Below are 18,295 nucleotides of genomic sequence, written 5' to 3'. Positions count from 1 at the left end.
ATGACAGGGTAGTACTGGAACAAGGTTAGATCCCTGGAATAGAACTGAGAATTCTAGAAATAAACCTGCACGTCTGTGGTTAACTGAGTTTTGAGAAAGTCACCAAAACCATCCAATGTGGGCATAAAAGTCTTTTCAATAAATGGTTCTGTGACAACTGGAGAGCCACATGTAGAATAATGAAGTTGAACCCTTACATCACACCATACACACTATTAACTCAAAATGAGCCAAAGACCTAAATGTAAGGGCTAAGACTACAAAACTCTTAGGAGAAAACATAGGAGTAACCTTTCATAGCCTTGAATTTGGCAAAGACTTCATAGATAAGATCCTAAAAACAGAAGAACCAAACAAAAAATAGATAAACGGTTCTTCATCAAAATTAAAAACAAATTTGCTTCAAAGGACACCATCAAGAAAGTGAAAAGGCTTTCTCTCAGGATGAGAGAAAATATTTGCAAATCACACATCTAATAAGAATCTAGTGTCTAAAATAAAGAGCTCTTAAAATTTAATAATAAAAAACAAATAACCTAATTAAAACTGGGCAAAGGACCTGAATAGACATTTCTTCAAGGAAGATGGATAAATGGCCAATAAGCATTTGAAGAGATGCTTGATATTGTTAGTCCTTGCTAACTCACTTCAGTCATGTCTGACTCTGTGTGACCCCATGGACAGCAGCCCACCAGGCTCCTCTGTCCCTGGGATTCTCCAGGCAAGAACACTGGAGTGGGTTGCCACCTCCTTCTCCAATGCATGAAAGTGAAAGTGAAGTCGCTCAGTTGTGTCCGACTCTTCGCAAATCCATGGACTGCAGCCTAGCAGGCTCCTCCGTCCATGGGACTCTCCAGGCAAGAGTACTGGAGTGGGGTGCCATCACCTTCTCTCTTAGTCCTTAGGGATATGCAAATGAACACCACCAAGAGATACCACTACACCACCACTATCCCCACTCGTAAGGCTAGAATAAAAAATCAAATAATAACCAGTGTTGATGAGGATGTAGAGAAATCAGAACGCTCATTCACAGTGGGATATAAAAGGGTAGAAATGTCCCTTAAATTACTGAACATAGAGCTACCATGTGACCGAGAACTTCTACTTCTACGTATAAATCCAGAATAAATGAAAACATGTCTACAGAAAAACTTGCACACAAATGTTTATTGCAATATTATTCTTAATAGCCAAAAGATGGAAAAAGTCCTGATGTCCATCAGTTGATGAATGGATAAAAAACAATGTGGAACATACCTGTATACAATGAAATATTATTTAGCCATAAGAAGGAATGAAGCAGTGACACATGCTGTGACTTGTATGAATGTTGAAACCATCATAAATGAACAAAGCCAGTTTTTAAGACACCACGCATTATATGACTCCATTCATATAATGGAGAGTAGTAATCCAGAACGGAGAGTAGATTAGTGGTTGCCTAGAGCTGGGAGTGCACTGGAGAGGTAGGGGGTGATAGCAAAAGGGTTTTTTTTAGAGGTGAGAAAAATGTTCTAAAATTGACTGTTGTGATGGTTGAACATATCTGTAAATATACTAAAAAACACTCATTTTAAATGGGTGAGTCATATGCTGTATGAACTATCATCTCAAACCTGTTTTAAAAAGGCACACTGACATTAATAATCTTAGGACCTGAATCAATTCTTTCTCTCAATGTATATATGTGTACAGATATACGTGCATGCATGTATATATACACATATATGTATGCTTTATAAGATTTGATGTTATTACAAGGAGTGAAGTGAAATGAAGTTAAAGTTGCTCAGTCGTGTCTGACTCTTTTCCACCCCATGGACTCTACAGTCTGTGGAATTCTAGAGAATATTTGATAAAGAGTACTCAGAAAAAGAAGATCATGGCATCTGGTCCCATCACTTCATGGGAAATAGATAGGGAAACAGTGGAAACAGTGTCAGACTTTATTTTTGGGGGCTCCAAAATCACTGCAGATGGTGATTGCAGCCATGAAATTAAAAGACGCTTACTCCTTGGAAGGAAAGTTATGACCAACCTAGACAGCATATTAAAAAGCAGAGACCTTACTTTGCCAACAGAGGTCCATCTAGTCAAGGCTATGGTTTTTCCTGTGGTCATGTATGGATGTTAGAGTTGGACTGTGAAGAAAGCTGAGCGCCAAAGAATTGATGCTTTTGAACTGTGGTGTTGGAGAAGACTGAGAGTCCCTTGGACTGCATGGAGATCCAACCAATCCATCCTAAAGGAGATCAGTCCTGAGTGTTCTTTGGAAGGACTGATGCTGAGGCTGAAACTCCAATACTTTGGCCACCTCATGCGAAGAGTTGACTCATTGGAAAAGACTCTGATGTTGGGAGGAATTGGGGGCAGGAGGAGAAGGGGACAACAGAGGATGAGATGGTTGGATGGCATCACCGACCCAATGGACGTGAGTCTGAGTGAACTCCGGGAGTTGGTGATGGACAGGGAGGCCTGGCGTGCTGTGATTCCTGGGGTCACAAAGAGTCAGACACGACTGAGTGACTGAACTGAACTGAACTAACAGACTAGTTACATTTAATCTGCAGAAATAGGATAAATTTGCCGTACAAAATTTGAATGAAAGTGGATTATACTACCTTCAACACTGTCTCTTTTGGTTGATCCATGAACTATTTCTCAAAATTCCCCTGGGCTAGTCTTCCTGGCAGTACCTCTCACCTCACACCTCACAGCTGTGTGCTACTTCTGTGCTCTCCTCTGCCTCATATATCGCTGCTTGGCTCATCTTACAAAATGCTGACTTCTTTCTCCTGCCCTGTACATATGCATGTGTGCTCAGTTGTGTCCAGCTCTTTTGCGACCCTATGGACTGTGGCCCCCCAGGCTCCTCTGTCTATGGGATTCTTCAGGCAAGAATACTGGAGTGGGTTGTTATTCCCTTCTCCAGGGGATCTTCCCAACCCAGAGATGGAACTCGAGTCTCTTGCATCTCCTGCATTGTCAGTTGAATTCTTTACCATTGAGCCAGCTGGGAATTCCCTTCCCTTGCCCTGCCAGTGTATTTTTTCCTGCTACTTCTCCAGTTTTTTGGAGAAGGGAATAGCAATCCACTTCAGTATTCTTGCTTGGAGAATTGTATGTACAGAGGAGCCTGATGGGCTACAGTCCATGGGGTCGGGAAGAGTTGGACACAACTGAATACTCCAGGTTTTCTCCTCCAGAGCACCATTTGGAGCCCAAATAAGACATTTAGAGGCCCCAGGACTAAGGAGATAATGGTACCAGCCCCTCCACCCATCTCTTATCTGACATAATTTCATGTATCTTGGGGCCTCTGCTGTTCTTATATCCTCAGTCAGTTCAGTTCAGTCACTCAGTTGTCCCCTTCTCCTCCTGCCCCCAATCCCTCCCAGCATGAGTCTTTTCCAATGAGTCAGCTCTTCGAATGAGGTGGCCAAAGTACTGGAGTTTCAGCTTTAGCATCATTCCTTCCAAAGAAATCCCAGGGCTGATCTCCTTCAGAATGGACTGGTTGGATCTCCTTGCAGTCCAAGGGACTCTCAAGAGTCTTCTCCAACACCACAGTTCAAAAGCATCAATTCTTTGGCACTCAGCTGTCTTCACAGTCCAACTCTCACATCCATACATGACCACAGGAAAAACCATAGCCTTGACTAGATGGACCTTTGTTGGCAAAGTAATATCTCTGCTTTTCAATATGCTATCTAGGTTGGTCATAACTTTTCTTCCAAGGAGTAAACGTCTTTTAATTTCATGGCTGCAATCACCATCTGCAGTGATTTTGGAGCCCCCAAAAATAAAGTCTGACACTGTTTCCACTGTTTCCCCATCTATTTGCCATGAAGTGATGGAACCAGATGCCATGATCTTCGTTTTCTGAATATTGAGCTTTAAGCCAACTTTTCACTCTCCTCTTTCACCTTCATCAAGAGGCTTTTTAGTCCCTTTTCACTTTCTGCCATAAGGGTGGTGTCATCTGCATATCTGAGGTTATTGATATTTCTCCCGGCAATCTTGATTCCAGCTTGTGCTTCTTCCAGTCCAGTGTTTCTCATGATGTACTCTGCATATAAGTTAAATAAGCAGAGTGATAATATATAGCCTTGACGTACTCCTTTTCCTATTTGGAACCAGTCTGTTGTTCCATGTCCAGTTATAACTGTTGCTTCCTGACCTGCATACAAATTTCTCAAGAGGCAGGTCAGGTGGTCTGGTATTCCCATCTCTTGAAGAATTTTCCACCGTTTATTGTGATCCACACAGTCAAAGGCTTTGGCATAGCCAATAAAGCAGAAATAGATGCTTTTCTGGAATTCTCTTGCTTTTTTGATGATCCAGCAAATGTTGGCAATTTGGTCTCTGGTTCCTCTGCCTTTTCTAAAACCAGCTTGAACATCTGGAAGTTCATGGTTCACATATTGCTGAAGCCTGGCTTGGAGAATTTTGAGCATTACTTTACTAGCATGTGAGTTGAGTGCAATTGTGCAGTAGTTTGAGCATTCTTTGGCATTGCCTTTCTTTGGGATTGCAACAAAAACTGACCTTTTCCAGTCCTGTGGCCACTGCTGAGTTTTCCAAATTTGCTGGCATATTGAGTGCAGCATTTTCACAGCATCATCTTTCAGGGTTTGAAATAGCTCAACTGGAATTCCATCACCTCCACTAGCTTTGTTTGTAGTGATGCCTAAGCCAGTGCTTAGTTTGCTTCTTTGATCATGCGCCTTGCCAAGCTGATTTTCCTTATTCATTCCCTCTCTCCTCACTCTCCTCCTCCACCACTGGTCTCACTCTCACCCTGACATGTGCTCCTTCTGGTCTGCATGGCAAACCTGAAAAGGCATGAGCCATAAGCCCAATGCCAGCAATTCTCTAAGGCCTAGCCCAAATCATGCCTCCTCTTAACCTGACTTTGGTGCTACCAGAATCAACATGAGTTTTCTGTTCTCAATAACTGAAAATTTGGAAAAAACAGGGAGCTGGCTTCCTATAACAATTCAAGATTTCTTTATAAATAGTTAATTTTAGAGAATTTATAATCTAAAGGACATAAACATTGGAAGTGCTATTTGGCTAAACTCAATAAAAAAAAAACAAGAAAGATTTTCCTTCACAGCTCTCTGTGATGCATGGTTTGATAGAGCAATCATTTTTAGACTGATAGTGTTTGGCAGAGCTTTCTGTAGGAAATATTTTTGACTCATATTCAATGAATAATTTTTACATTGAAATTCACATCTAAATTATCTGATGTTTCTATTTGCTCAGACATGTTAGCAAACATAAAAATGAAAAATATTGGCATATAATGAAAAGAATATTTTTAATCTAGCACTTTTACTAGAAACACATTATTGCCTTTTCAGACAGAAAAGTCAATTATCCTACATTAACAACAGAATCATTCAAGTCATAAAGGATTTTTAAAAAGCATTTAAAAAGAATAAAAATGATTGACATATAGGACTCATTGCATTTACACTATATGTTCTAGCTTACAAATTTTCTGATTTCAGAGAAAGGTCATTTTTCTGACATCACTTCTTTCCACATACATGTTTTTGGTGAGAAGGGGACAGTTACGCACACTTAATGACATTTTGATGTGACATACCTGTTTTCCAATTCTTTGATTGGATTTTCAGTTTCTCCTACAGGCATGCTATATGATGCCAGAAATTGATCAACAGTTGTGGCTGTGGGGGAAAAAAAAGGAGAATAAAACCTACTGTGTTGTGGTGCTTGCTATGGTGAAAATAGTAGATTCTGAACTGTTTGTCAGTGGAGATGCCTGTTAATCCATTGCCATGTGCTACAAGATCTGTAATCTACTTTAGTATATTCTCTGCAGATCATGTGAAATGAGTATATGCTAGTTAACACAAGTTTTAAATCTAGGGCCAGAGATTTGCCCCATGGAGAATCCACATATCAGGGGTCATCAGCTTCTAGACTACAGCAGTCTCATATTAAATGTGGCTACTTTAAGTGTTATTGGTATCTTGAGAAAACCAAGTACCCTTGTAGCTTTTTAAAAAAAATCTAATTATTCTTGATAATTAGATAGACCGTTAAAACTGAACGTCAGAACTATGCTATTGATAAAAATGGGAACCTGTGTATGTTAGAAATGGGCTCTTCTTTGTGAACTTTGAGGTGGTTAAGATAAGAGAACTGGTTATACCTCTGACATGACCAAGTATAAAAACCAGGGAAGGCCTATGGTCTCTGTCTATAGGGAAGGCAACCCAGGCTCATTCCCCACATGATCCTCTGTCCATTGGTTTCCTAGGGTTCTGGTTGCATGGTGACGTCAAAAACAACTAACAGAATATTGCCTTTGAAATGTTGTTGTGTCTGCCTTGAGAGAACTTGCTGGGTAACTTTAAAGGGATCCAGGGAGCTAGAACCTCTCTGAATTTACACAGTTTATCAGAGCTGTTTTGTGCTGCTTGCTAATGACTGCTCAATCCATACCTACATGCACGTTAGTCTTGCTTTTGTTATAACTTAAATAGCAAGTGTGGGGCATCAATTCACCCCCATCTACCTCAAATTGCTCTACAGATTATTGCTATCAACCAAAAAGGGGAGTTGTGTTTGACCTTGTTGGCTAAGGTAGGTAGTGTGTGCGCGCAGCTGCTTGACTGTGCTCGACTGTCTGCAGCCCCATAGACTGTAACCAACCAGGCTGTCCATAGGATTCTCCAGGCAAGAATCCTGGAGCAGGTTGTCATTTCCTACTCCAGGGATCTTCCCAACCTGGACCTGAGTCTCTTGCATCTCCTTCATTGGTAGGTGGATTCTTTACCACTAGTACAACCTGGGAATCCCAAGGTAAGTAGTAACAGTATGGAAACCTGTCCTTACCAGATACAGTAGCTGAGGGCATATGTATCATTTTATCAGCCAGGGCTGCTGGTTTGCTAAGCTAGGCTGCATTGGGGCATAACCCAATTAGATAGCATGCTAGATGACGAAATTATGGAAAGAGGTCAAGGTAGATGAGGGTAGGGAGAACAGGCAGGATAGCTGGCTCCTATGGGATCTTAGAGACTATTGTAGGGATTTTTATCTTTTCCTCTGAGACAAATAGGGAGCCATCACTGGGTTTTGAGCAGGGGAGTGATATAATCTGATTTATATTAGGGCCATTTTGATGGTTGGATTGAAAAGGCTTGGAATGCTGGGTTGGAAGCAGGTTCACTAGTTAGGAGGCTCTTGGAAGAATCCAGAGAGAGTGGAGAGTTACTCAGACAGTGGGTATTAAAGCATGGTTACATCTTGATCTGTTTTATAGTTAGAACTTATTAGATTTGCTGGATTGAATTGGATGGGAGGTGCATGAGAGGAAAAGGGCCAGTACTGACCTGGGCATTTGGGCTGAACGTCTGGAAAATGGAATTTTCATCAGGTGTGAAACAGAAGACTGCATAGAGTAGGTTTGAAAAAAAAAGTGTGAATATCTTATAATTTATGAATTGCTATAAAAACATAGAGTTTGGCGTATTTATAAACTCTCTATAATTTAGCATGTGTTTAGTCTAGAGGGTTGCTTTTTGCCCAATTTACGCTTATGTTAATTTCCTAGTTTCTGATGGTCACGCCATACACCACGCAAGACATCTGCTTTCACTTGTCGTCTGAGTGTTTTCTGTCTCCCCAGCTTCCCATTTTGCCTGGTCCCACATGGTGCCAAGGTAAGGTTGTCTCAAAGATGCAATCACAGGGTTTGCACTTGTTGACTAGCGAGGAAGCCTGCCATCTGCTTGGCTCATGAAATCATTCAGAAAGCAAAATGAGGTTTCTGTTACATTTGCCTCTTACAGTCATCAGTAACCTAAGATGTTTACTGAGATTGGGGTTCCTTGGGTCTGATCTGCCAGGCTCTGATTCACTCTTTAGTTTTCTCTTTTGTGGAGACTTCACAGCAAACCTACTGGTGCCAAAATGATACGTGATACGTTTCACATCTGTATGGAGTAGTGACATGGGATGTGCATTCCAGTTACTAAGAAGGGTAGGGAAGAAGGAACTTGAAAACACCATATCTTGTTTACTTAAAAAAACAAATAGCATACTTTCCTTCCAGCCATGATGTTGTAATAGGGACTGGATGCTATCTTCAACATAAAAAACAAAACAAAACAAAACCCAGAAAATCAGATAAAATATGTGAAACAAAGACTCCCATGAATTAGCCAAGGGCAGTGCAGGACTGTGATATTTGAGAAAAAAACAATCAAATCAATAAAATGAACTCCACAATTGGCTCAATGTACCACCGAAAGGCAGTTTCCAGTTTGCAGAGCCCAGAGATCTGGCTGAGTAGAGAAGATAGAAATCGGAATTTTGAGAGAGAAAGTGCCTAGAATTTGTGGAAGAGAAGACCAGAGAAGAGAGTGTGACCCGGAGAATTCCTGAGATGGGCAGATGGGTCCTCTCCAGTGGTTGGCTGAGTCTTGACCTGCAGAAGTCTGAGAAAAAACTCCCCGAGGCTGGGGAAAGCCCATTGACAGCAACAAGTCAAATATTTCCCAGAGCTCATGCTGGGCTAGAAATAGTTCACGGTCCCATCAGCCAGAGTGGGGAAGCCTTGTAAGACCTGGGCATTGAGTAGAGGGCAAAGAAGGGTGTTAGCACTAGACTAAAACTTTGAAAACAAGTTTTGGGAATTCCTTGGCAGTCCAATGGTTAAGATTTTGCATATCCACTGCCAGGTTTGATCTCTGGTTTGGAAACTAAGATCCTGCAAGCCACATGGCATGGCCAAAAAAAAAAAAAAAATAGTAATAATAATAAAAAAAATGAAGTTTAAAAAAACAAATTTCACCAAGATGAGACTGTTCCTAAAATAATTTAATTGCATGCTGGAACCGAGTCCAATACTTCTTAAATCCAGTACCCAAACATTCAAAAATCACAATATCCAGCATGCAATCCAACTTGGCAAGTGTGCTGGTTTCCCAGGGATGCTGTAACTAAGGAACACAAACTAGGTGGCTTACAGCAACAGAAATGGATTCTGTCACAGTCTTAGAGGCTAGAAGGATGAAACCAAGGGCTCTGCAGGACTGTCCTCCCTCTAGGACTCTGGGTAGAGCCCTCTTCTTGCCGCTTCTGAGCTTCTGGTGGTGGTTGTCAACCCCTGGCACTCCTTGGCTTTTAAGTGTAGAATCCCAGCTTCTGCCTCTGTCATGTGATGCTCTCCTTGTGTGTTTCTGCCCTGTCCTCTTTTAAGGACACCAGTCATATTGGATTAAGGGTCCACCCATGTCCAGTATGACCTTATCTTAAATAATTACACCCACAACCAGCCTATTTCTAAATAAGATCACACTCTAAAGTACAAGGTGTAATGTGCTAAGCCTCTTCAGTCCTGTCTGACTCTTAGTGACCCTATAGACCACAGGCTGCCAGGCTCCTCTGTCCATGTGAACTCTTCAGGCAAGAATATTGGAGTGGATTGCCATGCCCTCCTCCAAGGGATTTTCCCAACCCAGGGAAGATCCAACCCATGTCTCTTATGTCTCCTGCTTTGGCAAGTGGGTTCTTTACCACTAGTGCCACCTGGGAAGCTCACCAGAGGTTAGGACTTCAACTTATCTTATTGGGAACAAAATTCAGCCCCAAATACCAGACATTCAAAGCAGTAGGAAAATAAGACCTATAACCAGAAGAAAAATTCATGAGTAGACACAGAGTAGAAAGTGTTGTGGTAACGGAATTAGCAGACACAGGTGGTGGCCCCAGTGGTAAAGAACTAGCCTGCCAATGCAGGAGACATGGGTTCAGTCTCTGGATGGGGAAGATCCCCCGGAGGAGGAAATGTCAACCCACTCCAGTATTCTTGCCTGGGAAATCCCATGGACAGATGAACCTGGCAAGATGCAATCCATGGGGTTGCAGAGAATTGGATATGACTGAAGCAACTGAGCATGCAGATGCTATCACAACTATAATAAAAATGCACCATGTGCTTTATTTTGGATAGTTTTATTGCTATGCGTTTTTTTTTTTTTTTTTTTGGTTATTTTTTAGATAATTCCACTAATCTCTGTAATAGCATAGAGAACAGAGATAAATACTAGAAATCATAAAGTAACTCCTAAAAAAGATCTCTATGAAAGTGAGTGATGGATATTTTCAGAACTGCTTCTTCATCTCTAAAATGGGAATAATACTTCCCAGATAAGGTGCAATAATCAAATAAAATTTTTATAACTTACCTGGTACATAATCAACTCATAATAAATAGCAGCAATTCTTGTTACTAAAGCCTGAGGCAATGATTAAAGCAATTATAGGTCAAACGATTACAGACCTATGATGGATGAGGCTGAACACAGTCAGTGTAATTATAATGGGCTTGATTCATTGCTCTTGGTAAGAACTTTACTAATTTGGACAAGTTGGGATAGGGAAAAAGTCAAATCTGACTGATGAGCCATCTTAATTACAGAATATTTTTGAAGAAATGGCTTTTGATTACTTTTAACTGTATGCAGTAATTAGAACCAGGCTACAAAGTTTTGCCTAGTATATATCCTTAAGGGACTGGTTTTAATGATTACATAAAAATGATTTTTCATTAGCATAACAAGGCTTTCAGCTGTTGTAAATGAGTTTATTTTCATAAGCCATTTTTCTTTAGCAGTAGAGTAAGTTCTATTGGAATGATTTGTCCATCAATGACCATGTGGCAATTCCCTCATGGTTTCGGGTATCAGTCACAAGGCTCCAGCTGAGGGTTCTAGCCTTGGCTGTTGGCACATCTACATCCTGGGGAGCATTCCTGTGACTGCACAGCCTCCAGTGACACCACTTCTTTTCTGTGGTCCTCTCACCTGTGATGGTGGCTGCTTCCTGAAATGAGTAATCTCTGGGTCATTTCTGCCTGCTACTTTTTGCTCTTTCAGTGTTCCAATAACCATATAACCAAGTCCTTGAATTAAATTCCCTCTGTTTTATTTTTTAAAATTTTAAATTGGAGGATAATTGCTTTACAATATTGTTCATTTCTGCTATACAACAAAGTGAGTCAGTCTTGAGTATACATATATCCCCTCTCTCTTGCACCTCCACCCTCCCCATCCCACTCCTCTAGATCATCACAGAGCATTGAGCTGAGCTTCCTGTGTTATACAGCAGCTTCCCAGGAGCTATCTATTTTACACATGGTGGTATATATATTGGAGAAGGCAATGGCAACCCACTCCAGTACTCTTGCCTGGAAAATCCCATGGATGGAGAAGCCTGGTAGGCTGCACTCCATGGGGTCGCTAGAGTCGGACATGACTGAGCAACTTCACTTTCACTTTTCACTTTCATGCACTGGAGAAGGAAATGGCAACCCACTCCAGTGTTCTTGCCTGGAGAATCCCAGGGATGGCGGAGCCTGGTGGGCTGCCATCTATGGGGTCGCACAGAGTCGGACACGGCTGAAGTAACTTAGCAGCAGCAGTATATATATATGTCTGTGCTACTCTCTCAGTTCATCCCACCTTTATCTTCCCCTGGGGGCTTCCCTGGTGGCTCAGATGGTAAAGAATCTACCTGCAATACAGGAGACTCAGATTTGATCCCTGGGTTGGGAAGATCCCCTGGAGAAGGGAACAGCTACCCACTCCAGTATTCTTGCCTGGAGAATTCCATGGGCAGAGGAGCGTGGTGGGCTATAGTCCATGGGGTTGTAAAGAGTCTGACATGACTGAGTGGCTTTCACTCACTCACTCCCCTTCCCACTCTGTGTACACACGTCTGTCTTCTGCTCCTGCCCAGTAGTGGAAATCCCCTCTGTTTTAAATACCTGGCCTAACTATCCTCTTGACTGAACCCCAGCTGACACCATACACAAGAGGAACAGCTGGAACTAACTAGAGAGATGCCAAAGGTGGAGCAGAGGGTCGGTCACCAGAGAAAAGGTCTGGGGTTGTGTGGGAGGCAGTCACTGGGGGCGGGTTTCTAAGGCACTTCAGCTGATGCCTTCTCTCTGGCGGGGAGCACTGTCATATCGCACACACTGCTGTCAAGCTGCGTGGACTTGTAGACATCTCATCCACTGTTTAGGAAATGAACTTTCAATTTGCAAAATGTGAGGATTAGTCTAGATGAATTCCAGGTTTCCTTTCAGCTCTATGTTTCTCTCAAACTAGCTGACAATTTTGCTCAGGGTTGGTTGGGAAAAGCTCTTCTATTCTTTCCATATGCTGAGAGAAGACAGGATTAAGGAAGCAGAATGGCCCACAGTGGGCACTGACTCCTGGACAGGTAACAGAAATGTTCTGTACAATCCCTGCCAGGTTTAGATAAGACGACGCAGCCAGAGGAGGCACCATGTGCCAGACTTGGCAAAAAGCACTGTCGTGTAGCAAGGAGCAGTCACAGGGCAGCATGTTACATGTGAATGTGATTGTGCTTGGGAAGTGGTCATTCCAAAACTGTAGCAGCAAAGGTGATAATCAGAGAAAGCTAGTTAAGTTGCCTATAAAAGTAGGTGCTGGACCAGATTCCTGGGTGTAGTGTAATTAAAATGACTGTGTATTTGTCTTCCTGTATGTAAAATGTAATGCCTTTTTTGAACAAGTTTTCCAAGGGATAGTCATTTGTTTACCTCTTTTCAAAGAACCAGTCTTCCCTTTAAGTATGTTATTTTAAGTGGCAGCCAGGTTTTGCCACTTGATGTAGTTAAAATGGGCAGAAGCTTTGCATTTGTTCCTGCAAATTGCTGAGGACCTGCCTGTACCCTAGACTGCTATAGGCTTCTGGCAAAACCTGTTTTGTATTGTGATATGAGGTGACCCAGTATCAAAACCTTATCCCCTCTGTAGGTAAAGAAGATGATATTAGAAACTGAGGAGATCTGGGCCACTGAATTATATCATTTACAATTAGCTTGAGGGTAGCCCAGCTGCCTGGCCTTCAGGTTGTCAGTTAATATAAGAAAGTTGCATCTGCTGGATAATGAACCCCTGTGACAATGATCATCTCCTGGGTATCCATCATTGAAAAATAAATCCTTTCAGCATGGATCAGATGCTGCTGGTGTTTAACTTTCATGGGCTGGACCATTTTCTGGTCCTATTGTAAGCAGTCAGAGGCCCTGAAACTCTACTTTCAAGAGAGGCTGACACAGCTGCCATCCATTTCTAGTTTGTATCACCCCCTGAGCCAACCCATGCTTAAAGCATGGTGGTCAGCTGATCAGACTTGACTTCCCAAATGGCCATGGGCTTGAGCTGAGTGAACGGCAAAGTGGTTGATGAGGGGTCTGAGCTGCTTGCCCACACAGCTTGCTTATGTCCTCTTCTCTGGCTGGCTTTTGACTCTTTCCATTTTGTGGTGAATAGCTGCTGGGCCTACTCAGTGGGTCTGACTAGCCCAAGCTCGTGCTGAGCAGTTGGTCTGCATGGCTGCCTGTGGCCAGGCACTCTGTCTCTCCCAGAGCTCAGGAGTCAATGAGGAGCTGTCTTTAAAAAGGTGTCTAGATCTTCTGAAAGGTTGTTGTTGAATCACAAGAATACACCAGGATTCTTGGCCCCCGGAGGAGAAGAATTCAATCCGGGGCCAGAGACGAGGCTTGATCGTTCAGAGCTTTTGTGTAATAAAGTTTTATTAAAGTATAAAGGAGATAGATAAAGCGTCTGACATAGGCATCAGAAGGGGGCAGAAAGAGCACCCGCTTTCTAGTGTTAACAATGAAGTTATATACTCCAAAGAATGTCTGGAGGTTGTAAAGACCTCCCATAATTTACATTTTAAGATAACAGAATTAGCCAGAAGGTTTGATTCAGAGACTGTCCTTAGGCAGGATACATTATTGTTAAATAATCCTAAGGAATGTGGAGAAAGAAAAAAAGATTGTCCTTTCTTCCTCCTTGAGAATTCCAGACCCCTCTCTCCTTGGGGACCCCTAGACTCCCTATCAACCTGCCTAGGAAATGACTCTCTCATTCCCCCCTTTTCTTTTAGGAGAATTATGTTGCCTAGGGAAAAGGGGCGTCGTTCTCGTTCCATAACTGTTTCCGAGCTGACAAGGGGCGTTGTCCCTAAATTGGTGAGGCAACATATTCTCCTAATCCTCATATTGAGGATATCTGATCCAGGGGCCCCAAATAGTAGCTGGAGGAAGCTACAGCAGTAGCAGGAGTTTGAGCAACCATTTGTAACTTAAAAGCTTTCATGCAGTTAGAAACAAATCCAGTTATACAGTTACAGATGCAGGGAGCAAACAGCAAGAACAAAACAATCAGAATCAAAATTAAAAGTCACATTATGTCCATAGTTAAAGTACAAAGTGTTGCACCAGTCCATTTTAGGGTTGGTAAATGTCATCAGATGAAGAAGAGGGATTGCATGTGATTGTTGTCGAGGGTATTCACAGACATGGAGAAAGTCTTTTCCTTGAAGTGGGGATGTCCACCATGGGAAGCCTTCCACTGATGAAGAGGGGAGTGCTCCACAGACCCAGGAGTTTATCCTTTAGATCCTCCCGAGCTGCATAGTTTAAAGTTAGGAATTGAGAACAATCGTGATCAGGTGTTTCATCTTCCTTCTCAGGAAGGAAAATGGCAGGATTTAAATTTCCACAAACTTTAAGCTTAGTTACTGGTCCTTCTAACAACAATGACTGATACTTAAGAAGCCTACTGTCTGTCATCCAAATATTAACCTTAGAGATTCCATTCACATCATGAGAAGTCAGTACAGTAAGGTTTCATCCATTAATTATTTTTAAAGCTTCAGGTGCTAATAAAGCCACTGCCCCAATTACTCTTAGGCAGTGGGGCCACCCACGTGAAACTACATCTAATTCTCTGCTTAGATAAGCAATAGGTTGCTGATGAGGCCCTCGGGGTTGTGTCAAAACTCCCAATGCCACACCTTTTCTTTCAGTGACAAACAAATTAAATTCTGACCCTGTGGGCAAGCTCAGAGCTGGAGCTTGCAGGAGAGCAGTCTGAAGAACCTTAAAAGCCTTTTGAGTTTCTGGAGACCAAACCAGTTTGTCGGTTTGGGCCTGCTGAGTTTCAGCTATAAGTTTATATAAAGGCTGGGCAAGTTCCCTGTAACCCGGAATCCAAATGCGACAGTAACCTGTGATTCCCCAAAATCCTCTCAATTGTCTTAAAGTCATATAGGTAGGGGGTGATTTAGTATAGGTTTAATTCTCCCAGGGCCTATGGCCCTAGTCCCTTCTGATATGATTAGGCCCAGATATCTAACCGATTGTTGACAAAGCTGAGCCTTTTCTCTTGATGCCTTGTAACCACAGTCTGCCAGAAAGTTTAAGAAATCTTCTGAGGCTTGCGAACAAACTTCCTCTGTCTCAGCACAGAGCAAAATATCATCTACATATTGTAACACCACTGCTTCAGAGCTATTAAAGTTTTGTAGATCCCGTGACAAACTTTGTCCGAATAAGTGAGGACTGTCACAAAATCCCTGGGGCAAAACTGTCCAGGTTAACTGAGAAGCTGGCTGTGTAGGGTCTTCAAAGTCAAATAGAAATTGACTTTCTTCTGCCAAAGGCACTAAATAGAAGACATCCTTTAAATCAATTACTGAGAAATATTTGGCCCGTTCAGGAATTTCAGACAATAGACTATAAGGATTAGGCACCACGGGGGTGTAAAGGAACTACAGCCTCATTTATTATTCGTAAATCTTGAACTAGTCTCCATTTACCATTCGATTTCTTTATACCCAAAATAGGAGTGTTGCAAGGACTGTTACAGGGAATTAATAGTCCCTGCTCCTTTAAATTTTCGATGATGGGTTTTAGCCCTTCCTTAACTTCAGGTTTCAGTGGATACTGCTTCTTATGTGGATATACATGTGGGTCTTTGAGCTTAACAACTACAGGAATAGCATTTTGTGCTCGACCCACAGATTTTCCATCAGCCCATACTCCAGGATTTACATTTTGTTCAACTAAAGGGAGAGAAAGGAAGGGCTCCATATTCATGAAAACAGAGGCATGGACCTTGCTCAGTATATCCCTTCCCAAAAGGGGTGAACTCAGAAACTCGTGTGAAAACAGCACAGAATCCCAGTTGCAAGATAAAGAATAAGTGAAATAATACCTTTTGGCTCGTCCAGACAGTCCCATTATGCAAGCAGATCGGGAAGAAAGTGGGCCAGGGGCTTCAGTAAGCACAGAATAAGTTGCCCCAGTATCTAAAAGGAAATCGACGGATTGGCCCCACACAATTATTAATACCCGGGGTTCCTCAGGTGTAATTAGGACAGAGCTTGTGTAGGGACCCCCGGGCACCTTCAGTCCTGATTGTCTTGAGAATCCGACCCCAGAGACCTACACCTCTGGGGGCAGTCTCTCTTCCAGTGTGGTCCTTTTCAGACCGGACATGGAGCCGGGGGCGGCTTAGATGCCTTAGGGCAATACCGCTTGAGTTGCCCCTCCTTTCCACAGTAATAGCAAGCCCATCCCTTTTCACCTGGGCCCCTCTGGGCATTTTTCTCAGGCTGTTTAAGAACGTTTTTCATAGCCATGGCGAAGGCTTCCGCCTTTTCCTTTGTCTTTTTTTGCCTTTCTTTCTTTTCCTCATATTCCCTACCATAATAGACTGTCAGAGCCAGTTGTAACAGAGTATCTAAAGACTGATGTGGTCCATATGCCTGTTTTAATAGCTTACGGTGGATATCTGGAGCCGACTGAGTGAGAAATCTATCCTTTAAGATCACTTTTCCCTCTTCACTTTCGGGATCAATCTCAGTGAATCTGCGAAGGCCTTCTCTCAGTCTATCTAGGAATTTACCAGGAGCTTCCTTCTCCTCCTGTTCTATGTCTGCCAATTTGCCATAGTTTAAAGGCTTAGAACGCGCCTGCCTAAGTCCTTCAAGAATACATCTAACAAAATGACTCTGATCCCATCTTCCTTTAGCTGTGTTGTAGTCCCAGTCTGGTTCTATAGTTGGGACCGCCTGATTCCCAGTGGGGAGGGCCGCTATCTCGTTCTCCCTCTTCCCTACTGATTCATTACCAAGCCATTCATCTCCATAAGCAACTGCTTTCCCCAAAACTCGAGTCTTTGACTCGGGAGTCAGCGTTTGTCCCAAGATATATATCACATCCTTCCAAGTGAGGTCATAAAGCAGAGTAACACCTTTAAAAGCTCTAATATATTTTTCTGGGTCCTCTAAATAGTCTCCCAGATCCTCCTTGATTCTTTGTATTTCTTGATAAGAGAAAGGCTTATTAACTCTCACAGACTGATTATTTCTCCTGGTGGGTGTTTCATAAAGAGGCAACAGCTTGTGTGGCTGTTCCTCAGTCTCTTTGGCTGCTCTGCACATATGATCCCAGGGATAGATTGGAGAAACCTGTTTTTCCTCTTCTCTTTGTCTCCTCTCCTCCATCTCATCTCTTACTTCGATGGTCTGAGTTTCTACCGAAATCAGAGTAGTCTGAGGTCGTACTGAGACAGGAGTTGTTTGGACCTCCATGTGGGCAGTTTGAATCCCAGTTTGGAGTCCCCAGTACGGGGGCAAAGTAAGAGGACAGGAGGGAGCTGAAGGTTTCACGCCCAAATCTAAACCTTTAGGACATAAGTCTGGCATATTTCGCAGAGAGAAAAAGGGCAACACATATGCTACTTCTACCCATTTCCCTTGTTCCTTACAGAACCGGTCTAATTGTAGAACAGTATTATACTTAAGAGACCCTCCAACTGGCCACCGTTCGGCATCCTTCAATGGATACCGTGGCCATGCAGTATCACATAGGAAGACCAGGTGTGTCTTCTTTAAGCCCTAGGGATCAAATCTATCCCAGTTTTTCAGGATACAGTTCAAAGGAGTGAGGCTGAAATTGTTAGCTCCCATCTGTAAGAGAGAAAAAAAGTGACCAAGGCCATTTTTCTACTGGAAGCGTCCCTCCCTGCTCTAGATGGGGGTGTAGACAGACGTTACACCAAAAGCTTTTCCTTCCTGGTCAGACTTAGTGTGTCCCTTACCGTACTCGTCCCTCCCGGTTCTGCCACCGAGATGGGGTGGGGATGTACCAGGAGTAGACTTGATAGCATCCCTACTTGACGTCCAGCTCTTCACCCTTAACCTTGCTTGCCTCTGATGTCACCTGGGGTGAATTAGAGTAACCTTCCAGAATGCCTCCCAAGCTAAGACCACTGTGGGAAACATTCGTCACCTGAGTGCCTGTGCACGACCCTGAGTATTTCCTGACCACAATAAGACCGACGCGAACATAAAACTGAGATGTTCTTTCCAAGCATCACCACACCAGGATAACAGCCTCTTCTGATCTACTAAG

At 42.7% G+C, this 18,295-nt stretch overlaps 1 protein-coding gene and 1 long non-coding RNA gene across 7 annotated transcripts in view; both read right to left on the bottom strand.

Moving 5' to 3' along the window:
- LOC147379360 (uncharacterized) overlaps positions 1–18,295 on the bottom strand; it is a 139,207-nt gene that overhangs the window by 5,902 nt on the left and 115,010 nt on the right. For 4 of the 6 annotated variants that reach the window (XR_015133101.1, XR_015133110.1, XR_015133090.1 and 1 more), the window contains exon 2: positions 5,621–5,702. This is a non-coding gene — a long non-coding RNA (uncharacterized LOC147379360). Of the gene's footprint in view, positions 1–5,620; positions 5,703–7,376; positions 7,791–18,295 lie in introns of those variants that run through there. The other 2 variants (XR_015133113.1, XR_015133108.1) reach the window with 2 other exon arrangements.
- Positions 13,601–17,704, bottom strand: LOC147379362 (uncharacterized). The gene is made up of 2 exons (XM_086317661.1): positions 16,092–17,704; positions 13,601–14,502 (listed from the first exon to the last, which is right to left on the bottom strand). The coding sequence occupies exon 1, from the start codon at positions 17,584–17,586 to the stop codon at positions 16,363–16,365; it is 1,224 nt and encodes a 407-aa protein (XP_086173787.1). The 5' UTR covers positions 17,587–17,704; the 3' UTR covers positions 13,601–14,502; positions 16,092–16,362.

This window comes from Bos grunniens, chromosome 1 (genome assembly GCF_055505025.1).
Source record: "Bos grunniens cultivar Pamir isolate PY7600 chromosome 1, Bosgru_T2T1.0, whole genome shotgun sequence".
Lineage (NCBI taxonomy): Eukaryota > Metazoa > Chordata > Mammalia > Artiodactyla > Bovidae > Bos > Bos grunniens.
Note: the sequence above shows the minus strand (reverse complement) of the source record. Positions and strands in the feature narration are given on the sequence as shown.